The following is a 21640-nucleotide window of genomic DNA, read 5'->3' as shown; positions in this document are numbered from 1 at the left end:
GCAGGTGGAAGCAGGTCTGCGGAGAGATCGATGCAATTTGCAAAGTGCTTTCCACACAGTTTCTGTCTCTGGGTTGTCTCCACACACACACACACACACACACACACACACACACACACACACACACACACACACACACACACACACACACACACACACACACACACACACACACACACACACACATACACACCTTCGTGTGAATGACAGATGAGCAGCTTGAACGGCTCAGATATGAATTTATGAACGATGAGTTCTAAACAGATGGAAGCCATCGTCGTGGCGACAGATTTGCGACCCCCCCCCCCAACACTACCCCCCGAATGGCCCCCCCCCAGGAGCTTCTTTTCCAATATATTGTGGAAACCGGCTACAGCAATTTGCTCACATTCAGATGCAGCTCAGATGGAACCAGAGGATGCTGCAGTCCACCTGACCCCCCCTCAGATTTTTTGCTGAGGGGGGGTCATCTTGTCTCACTGATGATGTTTGTCAGGAACAGGTGAGACGACGCTCGACTTTAATAAAGTCATTAAAGCGCCTTCGTCTCACCTGTCGACTCGTCCAATTAGCATTAGCAAACCCCCCCCAGCCCCCCAGAGATCTCATTACTGTGTGATGGTGACAGTGTTGGCCCATCGACCTGGACCCCCCCATCTCATGCGACTCATACACCCCCCCCCCCAGAGGTAAAAGGCTTGAGTGCTCCTGAAGCTATTCCCGCTAATGCTAACGTAGCGTATCCGTCGGGGACAAATCGCATTGGGGGGGGGGGGGGGGCTGTGATTATTTTGACGGGTTAAGAGCCCGACAGGTGACAAAAGCGGCGCCATGTAAGGGCGGGGCTCAAACGCGGCGGCGCTTCAACTCCAGACTTATAATTTAGGGGTTCGCGTCCTTCCAGGTCGGGGGGGGGGCTGTTCTTTTTTTAAATTACTGGAGTGCTGAAACGTCGCCATGACAACGAAACGCTAGATTCTGGCTCCGCCCCTCGACTCAGACATTAAAGTTTAAACCAGACGGTGAAGACTGGACTCGTAGCTAACGCTAAGATGCTAACAAACAATACGATGAGCTGGCGTCTCTTCTGGGGTGTACCCCGCCTGTCTCCCATAGCTAGCTCGTGCTAACCCGTAAGATGGATAACATTCGGTAACAAAGATAAGTCGAGCTTCTAAACCCCCCCCCTGCCCCCCCCCCAACCCCTGGTCCATTATTTCCATGATTACATGGGGGGGGCTCAACCCCCCCGTTTTACCTCTATAATAAAGCACAGCAGCTCGATTATAGATCAGCATTGTTCCGCTGCCAGACAATGATCAGCAGTGCTAACAGTGCTAACACCGCTAATGGTGCGTTTCATTCCTGACTGGTTCTGTTAGACAAAGAGCTTCTAAACGGAGACAATCGGAGCGGCGGCGGCGGCGACGAGGACGCTAATTGCTAACTGCTAGCAGCCAGCAGAGAGTAAATGCTAATGTAACACATGCTAATTTAACCCACGTTATTGTAACACATGCTAATGTAACCCACGCTGATGTATTCCAGTGATGGAAGTGGGGGGGGGTTGCTGCAGGGGGACGTGGGGGGGTGGGTCAGGGTGGGGGGGTCTAAACGTAGGAAGCATTTAATTGTGTGTTTACATAATTATTGCTCTCTTTCATCGTGTGTGAGCGGCGATACATTAAGAGGCTTTTCTTCTGGCTGGAGGCCGGAGTGTTTGAAACGTTTAATTGGGTGAAAACCGCAGCGTCTCCATTTATTATTAATCTATTATTAATAAACGTGTGGAACAAGAAGCCTGTTTCTCTGCTCGCAGCCGTCATTGTTAGTCTGTAGCGCCGCCGCTGCTGAACGCCATCGCTGTATACCAACGCTGGACGCCGCCGCCAATCCTCGTGTTCCGTCATTAGAATCGAGGCCCCTCCCATCAACCCGGTCGTTGACGTTTTGGACGTTTTCTATCCAGCCAATCAAAGACTTGGACTGACCCTAAGGACGCTGAAATCTCATGGGCGTGTTCAACACAGGAAGTGTACGACGCAGGAAGTGTACGACGCAGGAAGTGTACAACGCAGGAAGTGTACCAGGCAGGAAGTGTACGACGCAAGAAGTGTACGACGCAGGAAGTGTACAACGCAAGAAGTGTACGACGCAGGAAGTGTACGACGCAGGAAGTGTACGACGCAGGAAGTGTACGACGCAGGAAGTGTACGACGCAGGAAGTGTACAAAACAGGAAGTGTACGACGCAGGAAGTGTACGACGCTGGAAGTGTACGACGCAGGAAGTGTACCAGGCAGGAAGTGTACCACGCAGGAAGTGTACGACGCAGGAAGTGTACAAAGCAGAAGTATTCGACGCAGGAAGTGTACGACGCAGGAAGTGTACGACGCAGGAAGTGTACGACGCAGGAAGTGTACGACGCAGGAAGTGTACGACGCAGGAAGTGTACGACACAGAAGTCTTCGACGCAGGAAGTGTACGACGCAGGAAGTGTACGACGCAGGAAGTGTACGACGCAGAAGTCTTCGACGCAGGAAGTGTACGACGCAGGAAGTGTACAACGCAGGAAGTGTACGACACAGAAGTATTCAACGCAGGAAGTGTACGACGCAGGAAGTGTACGACGCAGGAAGTGTACGACGCAGGAAGTGTACGACGCAGGAAGTGTACGACGTAGGAAGTGTACTTTGGAGGAAGAGTATGACGCAAGAAGTGTACGACAAGGGAAGTGTACGACAAGGGAAGTGTACGACGCTGGAAGTGTACAAAACAGGAAGTGTACGACGCAGGAGGTGTATGACGCAGGAAGTTTACAACAGGAAGTGTACAAAGCAAGAGGTGTACGATGGAGGAAAGGTACGACGTAGGAAGTGTACTTTGGAGGAAGAGTATGACGCAAGAAGTGTACGACAAGGGAAGTGTACGACAAGGGAAGTGTACGACAAGGGAAGTGTACGACAAGGGAAGTGTACAAAACAGGAAGTGTACGTCGCAGGAGGTGTATGACGCAGTAAGTTTACAACAGGAAGTGTACAAAGCAAGAGGTGTACGATGGAGGAAAGGTACAACACAGGAAGTGTATGACACAGGAAGTGTACGACGCAGGAAGTATACAAAAGGAAGTATACAACACAGGACGTGCATGACACAGGAAGTGCACGACACAGGAAGTGTACAATAGGAAGTGTACAACGCAGGATGTGTACGACGCAGGAAGTGTAGAAGAAAGTGTACAGGTGTCTTCTCTCTCGTCCAATCAGCTGGCAGGTCAGAGGAAACATACTGAGATTAGAACCAAACATCACCTGATTGGATCACAGCCAGTTTCATCCAGCTGGGAAAAATGTCTGAGCTGGAACTGAACCAAACAACACACACACACACACACACACACACACACACACACACACACACACACACACACACACACACACACACACACACACACACACACACACACACACACACACACACACTTGGAGAATGTGTCAGAACTGAGCTGCAGATTTAGTTAAATAGCTTTTAGTCACAGGGATTTGGTTCAGTCATCAGTTTGTATTCTTGGAATTTAATGGACCAATCAGAACAAATAGAACTGAAAAGAAAAGAAACAAAAACAGAACAAACAGAACAAACAGAACATTCTCTACAGGCTGCTTTCAGCGGCCGACAGGAGTCGGTCGCTGATGGGATTACATTTTACTTGGAAATTTCAGAGAGAAGGTTGGAAAATCCAGGATTTATTCAGATTATGAGTGACAAGTGAAAACAGGCAGCATTTATAAAAGTTGGTCCAGGAAGAAAAGACGGCGTCTTGTCTGCGAGTTATCCCTCAGTATCGATCGTAATAATCAATATTCATTTAAAAAATCAATTCCACAACGCTCCATTCAGATATCAAAGGGGTTTTTTGTTTCTCATGAATATTCAGCGGCTCGTTTTCCATCTCTGTGTTTTTACGTAAAAGAAAACTAAATGAAATGTCGTCGCTTACATCTCAAAAGACGGAATCTGTTAAAAATTCTGTTAAAATTGTTTTTCAGAGTAAAGTTGGAGAAACAGATTCAGGAAGGATTTAAAAATGTGTCTTAGCGTTAAGCATCCTTAGCATTCAGGCTAGCTGCTACTTGTCAGGATGATGACTGAACGATGTATTAATTTTATTTTCCTTTTATACTTTAACGCATTACTATTGTCCTCTTTATAAACTGAGTGCATGTGTTATTTATATTATTATTATTATTATTATTATTTATATTATTATTTCTATGATTATTATTATTTCTATTATTTTTATTATTATTATTTTATTACTATCATTATTAGTAGTAGTGGTAGTACTATTATTATTGTTATTATTATTTTTACTATTATTTTATTACTATTATTGTAATAATTATTATTAATATTATTATTGTTATTGTTGTTAATATTAGATGGGGGGGGTCACTCGTCCTGCGTTGTCATTGGTTCCAGACGTTCCTGGTGACCCCGCCCCTCTGTCCTGGTTGGTGTGATGGGTTCACGGCCCACACCCCCTCCACTGATGCTTTAACACACATTCCTCTGAGCAGTCATGAATATTCATGAGGTTCTGTGTTGGTTTGTGGTTTTTTTCCTTTAAAATGTTTTCAGGAAATCGTCCATAAAGTTTTTCTTTAAAAGTTTTACTAAGTTTTTGTTTTTCCAGTCTTAAACTTAATTTGCATATCAGCTCAAACACATAAACACGTCTATAAATATCTTCATGCTCATGTTTAACATCCATGGACCTGGACGTGTTAAGCCCCGCCCACATCAGCTGACTAACTCCACAAACCTGGAGAAGGCGTGGCTTACAGGATACTGTCCGTGTCTTTATCCCATTTTGAACAAGCTAACGGACGGTCGTCTGGTCGCTTTGAGTTAAGCCCCGCCCAGCGCTCTGGGGCGGGGCCTGTGATGGAACGTCACGCAGCCAATCGGTGCCAATCTTTTCTTTCCGTGCTTCCAGCGTTCTGTGAGGACGGCTGCCGGAGCGGCGGCACCTGTGTCTCCCCCAACACCTGTGTCTGTCCCTCAGGATTCACCGGACGCCGTTGTGAGACAGGTGAGACTGCAGGCCCCGCCCTGGCAGGTCAGCTGGCCCTGCCCACTGGCACGTCAGCCACAGCATCAGTTTTTAATCATCAGAGGGTGTGAGGTCCTCTCTCTTTATTCACACACACACACACACACACACACACACACACACACACACACACACACACACACACATACACACACACACACACACACACACACACACACACACACACACACCACACACACACACACACACACACACACACACACACACACACACACACACACACACACACACACACACACACACACACACACACACACACACACACACACACACACACACACACACACACACACACACACACACACACACACACACACACACACACACACACACACACACACACACACACACACACACACACACACACACACACACACACACACACACACACACACACACACACACACACACACACACACACACACACACACACACACACACACACACACACACACACACACACACACACACACACACACACACACACACACACACACACACACACACACACACACACACACACACACACTTAGACACCCGGTTACACAAATATTTGCTCTCTGCTGGTGATCATTGAACCCCGGCTCCTCGGGGACGATCGTCAGTCCTGATGCTGGTTTGCTGGGGGGGGGGGGGGTAGGAGGAGGAGAATGAAGAAGAGGATGAGGATGAGGAGGAGGTGCAGGGTGAAGAGGAGGAGGAGGAGGAGGAGGAGTTCAGTCTGTTCAGGAGATCATCTTCTTTAGCTTTAACAGCATCTTTAGCGGTGCAGGTTGGTCATTATGCAGGGGGCGGGGCCTGGGCAGGGGGCGGGGCCTGATTCCACCTGCAGCGAACAGACGAGTGTGTGACGGTGTGTGTGTGTGTGTGTGTGTGTGTGTGTGTGTGTGTGTGTGTCCTCAGATATCGACGAGTGTGCCGAGGGCCTGATCGAATGCCACAACCACTCGCGCTGCGTCAACCTGCCGGGCTGGTACCACTGCGAGTGCCGGAGGGGTTTCCATGACAACGGCTCCTACCTTCTGGACGGGGGCTCCTGCATAGGTGAGAACCATCTGCACCCAAAACATTTGCATTGATGTTGTTGTTTAGTTGTTATGGCGTTGCTGCCCCAGACCAGCAGGGGGCGGTGTGGCGTTTACGGACTGGTCTGATGACGTGTGTGTTGTTGTTTTGTCCGTTTACGCAACAAGTCGATCAATAAAGTTCATTTCAACCAAAATCTTCCGACCAAACCAAAGAGTTGACTTTCAAAAATAAGAGCATCAGCTCAAGTCCCGTTTAGGGGCCACCACGTCAACCCGAGGCCACGCCCACGTCAACCCGAGGGATCCCATGAAAAGTGGCTAACGGGGCCACTAATGCACTGCTAACACAATGCTAATACACTGCTAACACGCTGCTAATAACACTGCTAACACACAGCTAATGCACTGCTAACACGCTGCTAATAACACTGCTAACACACTGCTAATGCACTGCTAACACGCTGCTAATAACACTGCTAACACACTGCTAATGCACTCCTAACATGCTGCCAATGCACCGCTCACATGTTGCTAATGCACTGCTAACATCCTGCTAATGCAAAGCTAACATGCTGCTAATGCATGGCTAACATGCTGCTAATGCACTACTAGCGCATCGACATGTACCACAACCCCCATCGCCTCTTCACAAACGGTCTTCCGTCCTGATTCCCCGCTCCTCTTCCTCTAATTAGGGAGTTAAATGTAACTCACAGGCCGTCACCACCACCCTGCTAATGAATGTCGTTCATGCAGAAGTTAAGGGAGGTTAAGGTGTGTGTGTGTGTGTGTGTGTGTGTGTGTGTGTGTGTGTGTGTGTGTGTGTGTTCCACCTGGTTGTGAGTTTGCGTTACAGTTTACGGCCATTCTGATTTAATATTTTGGTGATTTGTTGGATTGTCACGCGCTCACATTGCCGTGACTTTGGGTTTTGTTGTGTTTATGGTTCTCCTGCACCTTCATGGCGTTCCTGATGTGGACGCTTTGGGGGGGGGGGACAGGTGGTCTTCATAAACAGGTTGTCATAAACGTGGCAATAATACGCCATAAAGTCTGGTCGTCTCCCGTAACGACGGCGAGCGCTCTGTACGCGACCTTTACATACGGGCCGCCCCCAGACGCGCCTCCGGATGCGGGGCGTCGTGATGACTCCCCATTACCAACATCTGTCAGCACGTAATGTTTGTTTGTTCCTGTGCAAATGTTTGTCGTGTTCGCGCCCCCGGCGGATTAGCGCCGTCACGTGTAGCGTGTAGCTGTGTGACTTCTTCACAGGGTTAGCCGACCGCTGCCTCGTTCCGTCCGCCGCCAGCAGCTGGTGGCTGAATGTGGTGAATGTAGCGTGACCTCGCTAATCCGTCCCGCGTGACTGATGGCGCTTCATTTGTTGTGCTAATAATCCGTCACGGCGCGAGGCGTCCTCTGCTGAGACGGTTTCCTCAGCGCTGGAAGTAGTTCCAGTTTGTTTTTAGCCGTCAGACGAAGGATTAACTTCACCGAAGGTAGAGCTGCAGGATGGCATCGTTAGAATGACCAGGATGAGAAGGGTTCACATCTCAACTTCCTGTTTCACTGCTTCACCATTACAGTCTGTCCCATCACGTCCTGCCCTGTCCTGTCCTGTCCTGCCCTGCCCTGCCCTGTCCTGTCCTGCCCTGCCCTGCCCTGCCCTGCCCTGCCCTGCCCTGTCCTGTCCTGCCCTGCCCTGCCCTGCCCTGCCCTGTCCTGTCCTGCCCTGTCCTGTCCTGCCCTGCCCTGTCCCATCCTAACATAGCTAATCCCATCCCATCCTATCCAATACCACCCTGTGCTTTCTTATCCTGTCCTATTCTTTCCCAGCCCATCCTATCCTACCCTACCCTGTTCTATCCTACCCTACCCTATTCTACCCTAAAATACCCTACCCTACCCTATCCTACTCTTTCCTATCCTACACTACTGTATCATATCCTATACCCTATCCTACTCTATCCTGTTCTATCCTATCCTACCCTATTCCACCCTATCCTACTCTTTCCTATCCTACCCTACCCTACGCAACCTTACCCTACCCTATCCTACCCTACGCTACCTTACAATACCCTACCCTACAATACCCTAAGCTACCCTACCCTGTCCTACCCTATCCTACCCTGCCCTGTTCTATCCTACAATATCGTACCCTATTCTACCCTAAAATACCCTACCCTACTCTATCTTACCCTATCCTACTCTTTCCTATCCTATCCTACCCTACCCTATTCTACCCTACAATACCCTACCCGACCCTATCGTACCCTATCCTACTTTTTCCTATCCTATCCTACCCTGCCCTATTCTACCCTACAATACCCTACCCGACCCTATCGTACCCTATCCTATTCTTTTCTATCCTATCCTATCCTATCCTACCTTACCCTACCCTACCCTATCCTAACATACCCTAAACTACCCGACCCTACCCTGCTCTATTCCACCCTAAAAAACATTACCCTACCCTACCCTACCATACCCTAAACTACCCTACCCTGCTCTATTCTACCCTACACTATCCTATCCTACCTTACCCTACCCTATCCTACCCTACCCTAACTTGTCCTATCCTATCCCAGCCCTGCTGGCTGCCGTCAGAAGTTGAACATGAACCTATGGGGACGAGAAAATCTGTATATTCCTGTTAGAATTCTAATTAAAATGAAGGATTTGGGGCACGGGACACGTGATGAATGTTTGGTCCCTCCCCCCTGAGTGTGTTGGGTTCTAACCTCGTTATCTGTGTCCTTAAAGGGGCTCCGAAGCGAGCGTCAGCTCGTCCACCTTCATGTCCTGCAGCAGAGACAAACGCGTCTGACTGAACGCTCCCAGTCAAACATGCTAACAAACATGAATTCAATTTATTTTTGATTGAGTTTTCACTTTTCCAACTTGGGGGGGGGGGGGTTATGGGAGGGAGGGGTGATTGTTCACCAGTCGCCTGCTGTCAGCGCAGCGTGGGCGTGATCCGTGTCTGAAGACCTGAGCGACGTTCCTGAAGCGACTTTGGTCTTTTCTCTCCTGAACGGTGTTGAATGTCAGGACTTGATGAAAGGCGGGGACTCGGGTTTGTCGCCCGTTTCCTGCGGCACGCTGATAAAGGACGGCGGATGAAAACGCCGTCTGTCGCCGTCAACGGCGCCGCCTTGTTTGGTTAGCGGAGAAAGGAAGCGAGGAAGACGCTAACCGAGCAGATGTCCGCTTCCTTTGATGAATCCAACGCACACACCCGGAGAAGATCCTGTGTAGGCAGGGATTGATGCCAGGATGCATCATGGGAAGGGGTGTAAAATATATCGTCTCATTGCACTTTAAGTTTACGGTAACAGATATAAAAATCTGTAACGACAAATGAGATCCGGCTGCACGCGTTTGGGAAATGGAGAAGATTCCTGTGACAGAAAGTCGGATTTAATTCAGAGTTTATTAACATGCAGACACAGCTAACGCCCCTGCTAACGCCCCTGCTAACACCCCTGCTAACACCCCTGCTAATGCACCTGCTAACACCCATGCCAATACTCCTGCTAGCACCCCTGCTAACACCCCTGCTAACTCCCCTGCCAACAGGAGAGTTAATGCTAACAGGCATTGTCTCATGCATTTAATGCTAGCAGGCAGCTCCCTGAAAGTAAATGCTAACAGGTGGTGTCTTGTGAGTGAATGCTAACATGCTTATGGGTGAATGCTAACAGGCGGTGTACTGAGAGTGAATGCTAACAGGAATAGGTGAATACTAACAGGTGGTGTATAGTGAGTGAATGCTAATAGGAACGGGTGTATGCTAACATGCTAACGGGTTAATGCTAACATGCTAACGGGTGAATGCTAACAGGAACGGGTGAATACTAACAGGTGGTGTATAGTGAGTGAATGCTAATAGGAACAGGTGTATGCTAACATGCTAACGGGTTAATGCTAACATGCTAACGGGTGAATGCTAACAGGAACGGGTGAATACTAACAGGTGGTGTATAGTGAATGAATGCTAATAGGAACGGGTGTATGCTAACATGCTAACGGGTGAATGCTAACATGCTAACGGGTGAATGCTGGTTCCCTTTGCCTTCCAGATGTGGACGAGTGCAGCCTGCAGACACACACCTGCTGGAACGACAGCGTGTGTGTGAACCTACCGGGGGCCTACGACTGCGTGTGCTCGTCGGGGCCGGGCTGCAGCGGCGACTGCCCCCAGGAGGAGCCAATCAGACGCAACGGCGAGGACTGGAGACCCAGCTACGACCGCTGCGCCGTCTGCTCCTGCAAGGTACCGCTGCCGCCACGTGGCGCAAGGACGGAGTGTTGCCTGCTCCATAACGGATAGAAATAATAGTGAACATTAACATAAATATAAAGTTTGTGTTCACCTGATTATTAAATATCTTTGATCCTTCATTGATCTGTTGTTGGAACCCGAGTACGACCTTTTGACCTTGGTTAGCGTTGTAGGTTAGCGTCATCAAGCAACAACAATCAGATTTAATACAAAACAGTCCCACCCTGATTACACTAGTGGTAACCATGGCAACCTGTACTGTATCTATGTCTAATTAATCGTCAATACATTCACACGACTTGAGTTTTAAACCGGAACCGCCCACATCTGCTGTCGGCACGCCGTTTCCCGATAGTTCCGTGCGATCTTTTCTCCCGTTCTCTTCTTCCGTCTCTGACGTATTGATTGATTGATTGATTGACGACGGATCATCAGCGTCTCGGCTGCGCGGCGTCCCGTCTGTTCCGTCTGGCGCCGGTAGAACGAGCGCCGGAAGCGTTTTAACGGCAGCAGATGATGTCACTGACAGGAAGTGGTGTTTGTTGTTTGTGGTGGATTTATGGGATGTAAACAGGATGTTTCCACTCTGATTTATTTGTTTATCTACAAACAGCCTGACCCCAAAGTGACCCCCCCTCCGCCTCCTCAGCATCAGAACCCAATCAGAACCGAAGTGTGTGGATCCAGGAAGCTGGTACCGGCTCATTTGGACCTTGATGGATTCAAGCACCGACCAGCACGCTGTTAGCATGCCGTTAGCATCACGCTCAGTTTACCGCTGCATTAAAGAGCCGTTAGCATTCGTAGCGACTCCGGGACCCGATCCGTAAAGACGGAGGCTAGCATCGATAAAACGCTCGCCGCGACGCCCTTTTTATGGAACGGCGAATGATTTGATGGCGCCGTTCGTTTCCTAACAACCACTTTATAGAACATTTTTACGTCTCCATCGGCCGCCGTCGCCACCGTCGATGTTCTGAATAAAACGCACCATTAAGTTTCCTGCTAGCCAGGAAGACGGCGGCGTCTGACTTTACTTCCTGTCCCGACAGGAACTCTGTTTTGTTTTTTGTTTTTTTTTAGCGCTAATAAATTTCCGAGACGTTTGGATCGATCTGATTGGATGAGGGCTTCGCCTTGATGATGTCACGTCTCTCCTGTGCAGGACGGCCAGACATACTGCAGGAGGCGCCCTTGCGACTGCGGCGACCCGGACGAGGACGTGTCCTGTTGCCCCGGCTGCGACCCCCGCCCCAACAGGGGGTGTCTTGACCAGAGCGGCCGCACCCGCTACCCCAGCGGCGCCTCCTGGCTGTACGGCTGCCAGCAGTGCCGCTGCCTGGTGAGTACCCACAATCCCACGCCAGACGGCCCACAGCCGGGGGGGTAACGCGGGTCCTGTTTCCTATCGCCCCCTACAGGAGGGGGAGGTGGACTGCTGGCCGCTGGTGTGCCCCGTGTTGACGTGCGAGTACACGGCGCTGGCGGACGGCGAGTGCTGCCCCCGCTGCGTGGCCGACCCCTGCCTGGCCGACAGCCTGTCACATGACATCCGGCAGACGTGCCAAGACCTGGCGGGCGCCGCCCATCTCAGCGGGGACACGTGGCGGGTGCCAAACGCACCCTGCACCACCTGCATGTGTAAGGTAGGTCAAAGGGGAGGGGCCACGAGGGGGGTTTAAGTCTGAGATTGATACTGGGTTAGGGTTAGAGGGTTAGGGTTAGAGGGTTAGTGTTAGAGGGTTAGTGTTAGAGGGTTAGGGTTAGAGGGTTAGTGTTAGAGAGGGTTAGTGTTAGAGGGTTAGTGTTAGAGGGTTAGGGTAAGAGGGTTAGGGTTAGAGGGTTAGGGTTAGAGGGTTAGTGTTAGAGGGTTAGTGTTAGAGGGTTAGGGTAAGAGGGTTAGGGTTAGAGGGTTAGGGTTAGAGGGTTAGTGATAGAGGGTTAGGATTAGAGGGTTAGGGTTAGAGGGTTAGGGTTAGAGGGTTAGGGTTAGAGGGTTAGTGATAGAGGGTTAGGGTTAGAGGGTTAGGGTTAGAGGGTTAGGGTTAGGGTTAGGGTTAGGGTTAGGGTTAGGGTTAGAGGGTTAGTGATAGAGGGTTAGGGTTAGAGGGTTAGTGTTAGAGGGTTAGGGTTAGAGGGTTAAGGTTAGAGGGTTAGGGTTAGAAGGGTAGTGTTAGAGGGTTAGTGTTAGAGGGTTAGGGTTAAAGGGTTAGGGTTAGAGGGTTAGTGTTAGAAGGGTTAGGGTTAGAGGGTTAGGATTAGAGTGTTAGGGTTAGAGGGTTAGTGATAGAGGGTTAGGGTTAGAGGGTAAGTGTTAGAGGGTTAGTGATAGAGGGTTAGGGTTAGAGGGTTAGGGTTAGAGGGTTAGGGTTCGATGGTTAGGGTTAGAGGGTTAGGGTTAGAGGGTTAGTGATAGAGGGTTAGGGTTAGAGGGTTAGTGTTAGAGGGTAAGTGTTAGAGGGTTAGTGTTAGAGGGTTCGGATTAGAGGGTTAGGGTTAGACGGTGAGGGTTAGAGGGTTAGTGTTAGAGGGTTAGAGTTTGAGGGTTAAGGTTAGAGGGTTAGGGTTAGACGGTTAGTGTTAGAGGGTAAGTGTTAGAGGGTTAATGTTAGAGGGTTAGTGTTAGAGAGGGTTAGGGTTAGAGGGTTAAAGGGTTAGTGATAGAGTGTTAGTGTTAGAGAGTTAGGGTTAGAGGGTTAGTGTTAGAGGGTTAGTGTTAGAGAGTTAGGGTTAGAAGGTTAATGTTAGAGGGTTAGTGTTAGAGGGTTAGTGCTAGAAGGTTAGTGTCGGAGGGGTAAGGTAAGAGGGTTAGTTGTAGAGGGTTAGTGTTGGAGGGTTAGGGTTAGAGGGTTAGTGTTAGAGGGTTAGTGTTAGAGGGTTAGGGTTAGAGGGTTCGAGGGTTAGGGTTAGAGGATTAGGTTTAGAGGGTTAATGTTAGAGGGTTGGTGTTTCAGGGTTAGGGTTAGAGGGTTAGTTGTAGAGGGTTAGTGCTGGAGGGATAATGTAAGAGGGTTAGTGTTAGAGGGTTAGAGGGTTAGTGTTAGAGGGTTAGGATTAGAGGGTTAGGGTTAGAGGGTTTAGGGTTAGAGGGTTAGGGTTAGAGGGTTAAGGTTAGAGGGTTAGTGTTAGAGGGTTAGGGTTAGAAGGGTAGTGTTAGAGGGTTAGGGTTAGAGGGTTCGTGTTAGAGGGTTAGGGTTAGAAGGGTAGTATTAGAGGGTTAGTGATAGAGGGTTAGGGTTAGAGGGTTAGGGTTAGAGGGTTAGTGATAGAGGGTTAGGGTTAGAGGGTTAATGTTAGAGGGTTAGTGATAGAGGGTTAGGGTTAGAGGGTTAGGGTTAGAGCATTAGGTTTAGAGGGTTAATGTTAGAGGGTTGGTGTTTCAGGGTTAGGGTTAGAGGGTTAGTTGTAGAGGGTTAGTGCTGGAGGGATAATGTTAGAGGGTTAGAGGGTTAGGGTTAGAGGGTTAGTGTTAGAGGGTTAGGATTAGAGGGTAAGGGTTAGAGGGTTTAGGGTTAGAGGGTTAGGGTTAGAGGGTTAAGGTTAGAGGGTTAGTGTTAGAGGGTTAGGGTTAGAAGGGTAGTGTTAGAGGGTTAGTGTTAGAGGGTTAGGCTTAGAGGGTTAGTGTTAGAAGGGTTAGGGTTGGAGGGTTAGGGTTAGAGGGTTCGTGTTAGAGGGTTAGGGTTAGAAGGGTAGTGTTAGAGGGTTAGTGATAGAGGGTTAGGGTTAGGGTTAGAGGGTTAGTGATAGAGGGTTAGGGTTAGAGGGTTAATGTTAGAGGGTTAGTGATAGAGGGTTAGGGTTAGAGGGTTAGGGTTAGAGGATTAGGTTTAGAGGGTTAATGTTAGAGGGTTGGTGTTTCAGGGTTAGGGTTAGAGGGTTAGTTGTAGAGGGTTAGTGCTGGAGGGATAATGTTAGAGGGTTAGTGTTAGAGGGTTAGAGGGTTAGGGTTAGAGGGTTAGTGTTAGAGGGTTAGGATTAGAGGGTAAGGGTTCGAGGGTTTAGGGTTAGAGGGTTAGTGTTAGAGGGTTAGGCTTAGAGGGTTAGTGTTAGAAGGGTTAGGGTTAGAGGGTTAGGGTTAGAGGGTTCGTGTTAGAGGGTTAGGGTTAGAGGGTTAATGTTAGAGGGTTAGTGATAGAGGGTTAGGGTTAGAGGGTTAGGGTTAGAGGGTTAGTGATAGAGGGTTAGGGTTAGAGGGTTAGTGTTAGAGGGTTAGTGATAGAGGGTTAGGGTTAGAGGGTTAGTGTTAGAGGGTTAGTGATAGAGGGTTAGGGTTAGAAGGGTAGTGTTAGAGGGTTAGTGATAGAGGGTTAGGGTTAGAGGGTTATGGTTAGAGGGTTAGTGATAGAGGGTTAGTGTTAGAGGGTTAGTGTTAGAGGGTTAATGTTAGAGGGTTAAAGGGTTAGTGTTAGAGGGTTAGTGTTAGAGGGTTAGTGATAGAGGGTTAGTGTTAGAGGGTTAGGGTTAGAGGGTTAGTGTTAGAGGGTTAGTGTTAGAGGGTTAGGGTTAAAAGGGTAGTGTTAGAGGGTTAGAGGGTTAGGGTTAGAGGGTTAGTGTTAGAGGGTTAGGGTTAGAGGGTTAGGGTTAGAGGGTTAGTGTTAGAGGGTTAGGGTTACATTGGTAGTGTTAGAGGGTTAGTGTTAGAGGGTTAGGCTTAGAGGGTTAGTGTTAGAAGGGTTAGGGTTAGAGGGTTAGGGTTAGAGGGTTCGTGTTAGAGGGTTAGGGTTAGAAGGGTATTATTAGAGAGTTAATGATAGAGGGTTAGGGTTAGAGGGTTAGGGTTAGAGGGTTAGTGATAGAGGGTTAGGGTTAGAGGGTTAATGTTAGAGGGTTAGTGATAGAGGGTTAGGGTTAGAGGGTTAGGGTTAGAGGGTTAGTGATAGAGGGTTAGGGTTAGAGGGTTAGTGTTAGAGGGTTAGTGATAGAGGGTTAGGGTTAGAGGGTTAGTGTTAGAGGGTTAGTGATAGAGGGTTAGGGTTAGAAGGGTAGTGTTAGAGGGTTAGTGATAGAGGGTTAGGGTTAGAGGGTTATGGTTAGAGGGTTAGTGATAGAGGGTTAGTGTTAGAGGGTTAGTGTTAGAGGGTTAATGTTAGAGGGTTAAAGGGTTAGTGTTAGAGGGTTAGTGTTAGAGGGTTAGTGATAGAGGGTTAGTGTTAGAGGGTTAGGGTTAGAGGGTTAGTGTTAGAGGGTTAGTGTTAGAGGGTTAGGGTTAGAGGGTTAGTGTTAGAGGGTTAGGGGGTTAGGGTTAGAGGGTTAGTGTTAGAGGGTTAGGGTTAGAGGGTTAGGGTTAGAGGGTTAGTGTTAGAGGGTTAGGGTTAGAAGGGTAGTGTTAGAGGGTTAGAGGGTTAGGGTTAGAGGGTTAGTGTTAGAGGGTTAGGGTTAGAGGGTTAGGGTTAGAAGGGTAGTGTTAGAGGGTTAGTGATTGAGGATTAGGGTTAGAGGGTTAGTGATAGAGGGTTAGGGTTAGAGGGTTAGTGTTAGAGGGTTAGTGATAGAGGGTTAGGGTTAGAGGGTTAGGGATAGAGGGTTAGTGTTAGAGGGTTAGGATTAGAGGGTTAGGTTTTGAGGGTTAGGGTTAGAGGGTTGAGGTTAGAGGGTTAGGGTTAGAGGGTTCGTGTCAGAGGGTTAGGGTTAGAAGGGTAGTGTTAGAGGGTTAGTGATAGAGGGTTAGGGTTAGGGTTAGAGGGTTAATGTTAGAGGGTTAGTGATAGAGGGTTAGGGTTAGAGGGTTAGGGTTAGAGGATTAGTTTTAGAGGGTTAATGTTAGAGGGTTGGTGTTTCAGGGTTAGGGTTAGAGGGTTAGTTGTAGAGGGTTAGTGCTGGAGGGATAATGTTAGAGGGTTAGTGTTAGAGGGTTAGAGGGTTAGGGTTAGAGGGTTAGTGTTAGAGGGTTAGGATTAGAGGGTAAGGGTTAGAGGGTTTAGGGTTAGAGGGTTAGTGTTAGAGGGTTAGGCTTAGAGGGTTAGTGTTAGAAGGGTTAGGGTTAGAGGGTTAGGGTTAGAGGGTTCGTGTTAGAGGGTTAGGGTTAGAAGGGTAGTATTAGAGAGTTAATGATAGAGGGTTAGGGTTAGAGGGTTAGGGTTAGAGGGTTAGTGATAGAGGGTTAGGGTTAGAGGGTTAATGTTAGAGGGTTAGTGATAGAGGGTTAGGGTTAGAGGGTTAGGGTTAGAGGGTTAGTGATAGAGGGTTAGGGTTAGAGGGTTAGTGTTAGAGGGTTAGTGATAGAGGGTTAGGGTTAGAGGGTTAGTGTTAGAGGGTTAGTGATAGAGGGTTAGGGTTAGAAGGGTAGTGTTAGAGGGTTAGTGATAGAGGGTTAGGGTTAGAGGGTTATGGTTAGAGGGTTAGTGATAGAGGGTTAGTGTTAGAGGGTTAGTGTTAGAGGGTTAATGTTAGAGGGTTAAAGGGTTAGTGTTAGAGGGTTAGTGTTAGAGGGTTAGTGATAGAGGGTTAGTGTTAGAGGGTTAGGGTTAGAGGGTTAGTGTTAGAGGGTTAGTGTTAGAGGGTTAGGGTTAAAAGGGTAGTGTTAGAGGGTTAGAGGGTTAGGGTTAGAGGGTTAGTGTTAGAGGGTTAGGGTTAGAGGGTTAGGGTTAGAGGGTTAGTGTTAGAGGGTTAGGGTTACATTGGTAGTGTTAGAGGGTTAGTGTTAGAGGGTTAGGCTTAGAGGGTTAGTGTTAGAAGGGTTAGGGTTAGAGGGTTAGGGTTAGAGGGTTCGTGTTAGAGGGTTAGGGTTAGAAGGGTAGTGTTAGAGGGTTAGTGATAGAGGGTTAGGGTTAGGGTTAGAGGGTTAGTGATAGAGGGTTAGGGTTAGAGGGTTAATGTTAGAGGGTTAGTGACAGAGGGTTAGGGTTAGAGGGTTAGGGTTAGAGGATTAGGTTTAGAGGGTTAATGTTAGAGGGTTGGTGTTTCAGGGTTAGGGTTAGAGGGTTAGTTGTAGAGGGTTAGTGCTGGAGGGATAATGTTAGAGGGTTAGTGTTAGAGGGTTAGAGGGTTAGGGTTAGAGGGTTAGTGTTAGAGGGTTAGGATTAGAGGGTAAGGGTTCGAGGGTTTAGGGTTAGAGGGTTAGTGTTAGAGGGTTAGGCTTAGAGGGTTAGTGTTAGAAGGGTTAGGGTTAGAGGGTTAGGGTTAGAGGGTTCGTGTTAGAGGGTTAGGGTTAGAAGGGTAGTATTAGAGAGTTAATGATAGAGGGTTAGGGTTAGAGGGTTAGGGTTAGAGGGTTAGTGATAGAGGGTTAGGGTTAGAGGGTTAATGTTAGAGGGTTAGTGATAGAGGGTTAGGGTTAGAGGGTTAGGGTTAGAGGGTTAGTGATAGAGGGTTAGGGTTAGAGGGTTAGTGTTAGAGGGTTAGTGATAGAGGGTTAGGGTTAGAGGGTTAGTGTTAGAGGGTTAGTGATAGAGGGTTAGGGTTAGAAGGGTAGTGTTAGAGGGTTAGTGATAGAGGGTTAGGGTTAGAGGGTTATGGTTAGAGGGTTAGTGATAGAGGGTTAGTGTTAGAGGGTTAGTGTTAGAGGGTTAATGTTAGAGGGTTAAAGGGTTAGTGTTAGAGGGTTAGTGTTAGAGGGTTAGTGATAGAGGGTTAGTGTTAGAGGGTTAGGGTTAGAGGGTTAGTGTTAGAGGGTTAGTGTTAGAGGGTTAGGGTTAAAAGGGTAGTGTTAGAGGGTTAGAGGGTTAGGGTTAGAGGGTTAGTGTTAGAGGGTTAGGGTTAGAGGGTTAGGGTTAGAGGGTTAGTGTTAGAGGGTTAGGGTTAGAAGGGTAGTGTCAGAGGGTTAGTGATAGAGGATTAGGGTTAGAGGGTTAGTGTTAGAGGGTTAGTGATAGAGGGTTAGGGTTAGAGGGTTAGGGATAGAGGGTTAGTGATAGAGGGTTAGGGTTAGAGGGTTAGTGATAGAGGGTTAGGGTTAGAGGGTTAGGGTTAGAGGATTAGGTTTAGAGGGTTAATGTTAGAGGGTTGGTGTTTCAGGGTTAGGGTTAGAGGGTTAGTTGTAGAGGGTTAGTGCTGGAGGGATAATGTTAGAGGGTTAGTGTTAGAGGGTTAGAGGGTTAGGGTTAGAGGGTTAGTGTTAGAGTGTTAGGATTAGAGGGTAAGGGTTAGAGGGTTTAGGGTTAGAGGGTTAGGGTTAGAGGGTTCGTGTTAGAGGGTTAGGGTTAGAAGGGTAGTATTAGAGGGTTAGTGATAGAGGGTTAGGGTTAGAGGGTTAGGGTTAGAGGGTTAGTGATAGAGGGTTAGGGTTAGAGGGTTAATGTTAGAGGGTTAGTGATAGAGGGTTAGGGTTAGAGGGTTAGGGTTAGAGCATTAGGTTTAGAGGGTTAATGTTAGAGGGTTGGTGTTTCAGGGTTAGGGTTAGAGGGTTAGTTGTAGAGGGTTAGTGCTGGAGGGATAATGTTAGAGGGTTAGTGTTAGAGGGTTAGAGGGTTAGGGTTAGAGGGTTAGTGTTAGAGGGTTAGGATTAGAGGGTAAGGGTTAGAGGGTTTAGGGTTAGAGGGTTAGGGTTAGAGGGTTAAGGTTAGAGGGTTAGTGTTAGAGGGTTAGGGTTAGAAGGGTAGTGTTAGAGGGTTAGTGTTAGAGGGTTAGGCTTAGAGGGTTAGTGTTAGAAGGGTTAGGGTTGGAGGGTTAGGGTTAGAGGGTTCGTGTTAGAGGGTTAGGGTTAGAAGGGTAGTGTTAGAGGGTTAGTGATAGAGGGTTAGGGTTAGGGTTAGAGGGTTAGTGATAGAGGGTTAGGGTTAGAGGGTTAATGTTAGAGGGTTAGTGATAGAGGGTTAGGGTTAGAGGGTTAGGGTTAGAGGATTAGGTTTAGAGGGTTAATGTTAGAGGGTTGGTGTTTCAGGGTTAGGGTTAGAGGGTTAGTTGTAGAGGGTTAGTGCTGGAGGGATAATGTTAGAGGGTTAGTGTTAGAGGGTTAGAGGGTTAGGGTTAGAGGGTTAGTGTTAGAGGGTTAGGATTAGAGGGTAAGGGTTAGAGGGTTTAGGGTTAGAGGGTTAGTGTTAGAGGGTTAGGCTTAGAGGGTTAGTGTTAGAAGGGTTAGGGTTAGAGGGTTAGGGTTAGAGGGTTCGTGTTAGAGGGTTAGGGTTAGAAGGGTAGTATTAGAGAGTTAATGATAGAGGGTTAGGGTTAGAGGGTTAGGGTTAGAGGGTTAGTGATAGAGGGTTAGGGTTAGAGGGTTAATGTTAGAGGGTTAGTGATAGAGGGTTAGGGTTAGAGGGTTAGGGTTAGAGGGTTAGTGATAGAGGGTTAGGGTTAGAGGGTTAGTGTTAGAGGGTTAGTGATAGAGGGTTAGGGTTAGAGGGTTAGTGTTAGAGGGTTAGTGATAGAGGGTTAGGGTTAGAAGGGTAGTGTTAGAGGGTTAGTGATAGAGGGTTAGGGTTAGAGGGTTATGGTTAGAGGGTTAGTGATAGAGGGTTAGTGTTAGAGGGTTAGTGTTAGAGGGTTAATGTTAGAGGGTTAAAGGGTTAGTGTTAGAGGGTTAGTGTTAGAGGGTTAGTGATAGAGGGTTAGTGTTAGAGGGTTAGGGTTAGAGGGTTAGTGTTAGAGGGTTAGTGTTAGAGGGTTAGGGTTAAAAGGGTAGTGTTAGAGGGTTAGAGGGTTAGGGTTAGAGGGTTAGTGTTAGAGGGTTAGGGTTAGAGGGTTAGGGTTAGAGGGTTAGTGTTAGAGGGTTAGGGTTACATTGGTAGTGTTAGAGGGTTAGTGTTAGAGGGTTAGGCTTAGAGGGTTAGTGTTAGAAGGGTTAGGGTTAGAGGGTTAGGGTTAGAGGGTTTGTGTTAGAGGGTTAGGGTTAGAAGGGTAGTGTTAGAGGGTTAGTGATAGAGGGTTAGGGTTAGGGTTAGAGGGTTAGTGATAGAGGGTTAGGGTTAGAGGGTTAATGTTAGAGGGTTAGTGACAGAGGGTTAGGGTTAGAGGGTTAGGGTTAGAGGATTAGGTTTAGAGGGTTAATGTTAGAGGGTTGATGTTTCAGGGTTAGGGTTAGAGGGTTAGTTGTAGAGGGTTAGTGCTGGAGGGATAATGTTAGAGGGTTAGTGTTAGAGGGTTAGAGGGTTAGGGTTAGAGGGTTAGTGTTAGAGGGTTAGGATTAGAGGGTAAGGGTTAGAGGGTTTATTGTTAGAGGGTTAGTGTTAGAGGGTTAGGCTTAGAGGGTTAGTGTTAGAAGGGTTAGGGTTAGAGGGTTAGGGTTAGAGGGTTCGTGTTAGAGGGTTAGGGTTAGAAGGGTAGTATTAGAGAGTTAATGATAGAGGGTTAGGGTTAGAGGGTTAGGGTTAGAGGGTTAGTGATAGAGGGTTAGGGTTAGAGGGTTAATGTTAGAGGGTTAGTGATAGAGGGTTAGGGTTAGAGGGTTAGGGTTAGAGGGTTAGTGATAGAGGGTTAGGGTTAGAGGGTTAGTGTTAGAGGGTTAGTGATAGAGGGTTAGGGTTAGAGGGTTAGTGTTAGAGGGTTAGTGATAGAGGGTTAGGGTTAGAAGGGTAGTGTTAGAGGGTTAGTGATAGAGGGTTAGGGTTAGAGGGTTATGGTTAGAGGGTTAGTGATAGAGGGTTAGTGTTAGAGGGTTAGTGTTAGAGGGTTAATGTTAGAGGGTTAAAGGGTTAGTGTTAGAGGGTTAGTGTTAGAGGGTTAGTGATAGAGGGTTAGTGTTAGAGGGTTAGGGTTAGAGGGTTAGTGTTAGAGGGTTAGTGTTAGAGGGTTAGGGTTAAAAGGGTAGTGTTAGAGGGTTAGAGGGTTAGGGTTAGAGGGTTAGTGTTAGAGGGTTAGGGTTAGAGGGTTAGGGTTAGAGGGTTAGTGTTAGAGGGTTAGGGTTAGAAGGGTAGTGTTAGAGGGTTAGAGGGTTAGGGTTAGAGGGTTAGTGTTAGAGGGTTAGGGTTAGAGGGTTAGGGTTAGAAGGGTAGTGTTAGAGGGTTAGTGATTGAGGATTAGGGTTAGAGGGTTAGTGATAGAGGGTTAGGGTTAGAGGGTTAGTGTTAGAGGGTTAGTGATAGAGGGTTAGGGTTAGAGGGTTAGGGATAGAGGGTTAGTGTTAGAGGGTTAGGATTAGAGGGTTAGGTTTTGAGGGTTAGGGTTAGAGGGTTGAGGTTAGAGGGTTAGGGTTAGAGGGTTCGTGTTAGAGGGTTAGGGTTAGAAGGGTAGTGTTAGAGGGTTAGTGATAGAGGGTTAGGGTAAGGGTTAGAGGGTTAGTGATAGAGGGTTAGGGTTAGAGGGTTAATGTTAGAGG

The 21640-nt window shown here is 48.0% G+C and overlaps 1 protein-coding gene across 1 annotated transcript in view; it reads left to right on the top strand.

Annotated features, from left to right (window-relative positions):
- The window catches only part of LOC137600161 (protein kinase C-binding protein NELL1-like), a 131653-nt gene that overhangs the window by 80254 nt on the left and 29759 nt on the right, over window positions 1–21640 (top strand). Inside the window, exons 15-19 of the mRNA XM_068321610.1 lie at window positions 4999–5094; window positions 6040–6180; window positions 10250–10443; window positions 11618–11794; window positions 11874–12098. Coding sequence (XP_068177711.1) covers window positions 4999–5094; window positions 6040–6180; window positions 10250–10443; window positions 11618–11794; window positions 11874–12098 — 833 coding nt within the window. The remainder of the gene's footprint in view (window positions 1–4998; window positions 5095–6039; window positions 6181–10249; window positions 10444–11617; window positions 11795–11873; window positions 12099–21640) is intronic.

The sequence above is a fragment of the Antennarius striatus genome, chromosome 1 (genome assembly GCF_040054535.1).
Source record: "Antennarius striatus isolate MH-2024 chromosome 1, ASM4005453v1, whole genome shotgun sequence".
NCBI classification, from domain to species: Eukaryota; Metazoa; Chordata; class Actinopteri; order Lophiiformes; family Antennariidae; genus Antennarius; species Antennarius striatus.
Note: the sequence above shows the minus strand (reverse complement) of the source record. Positions and strands in the feature narration are given on the sequence as shown.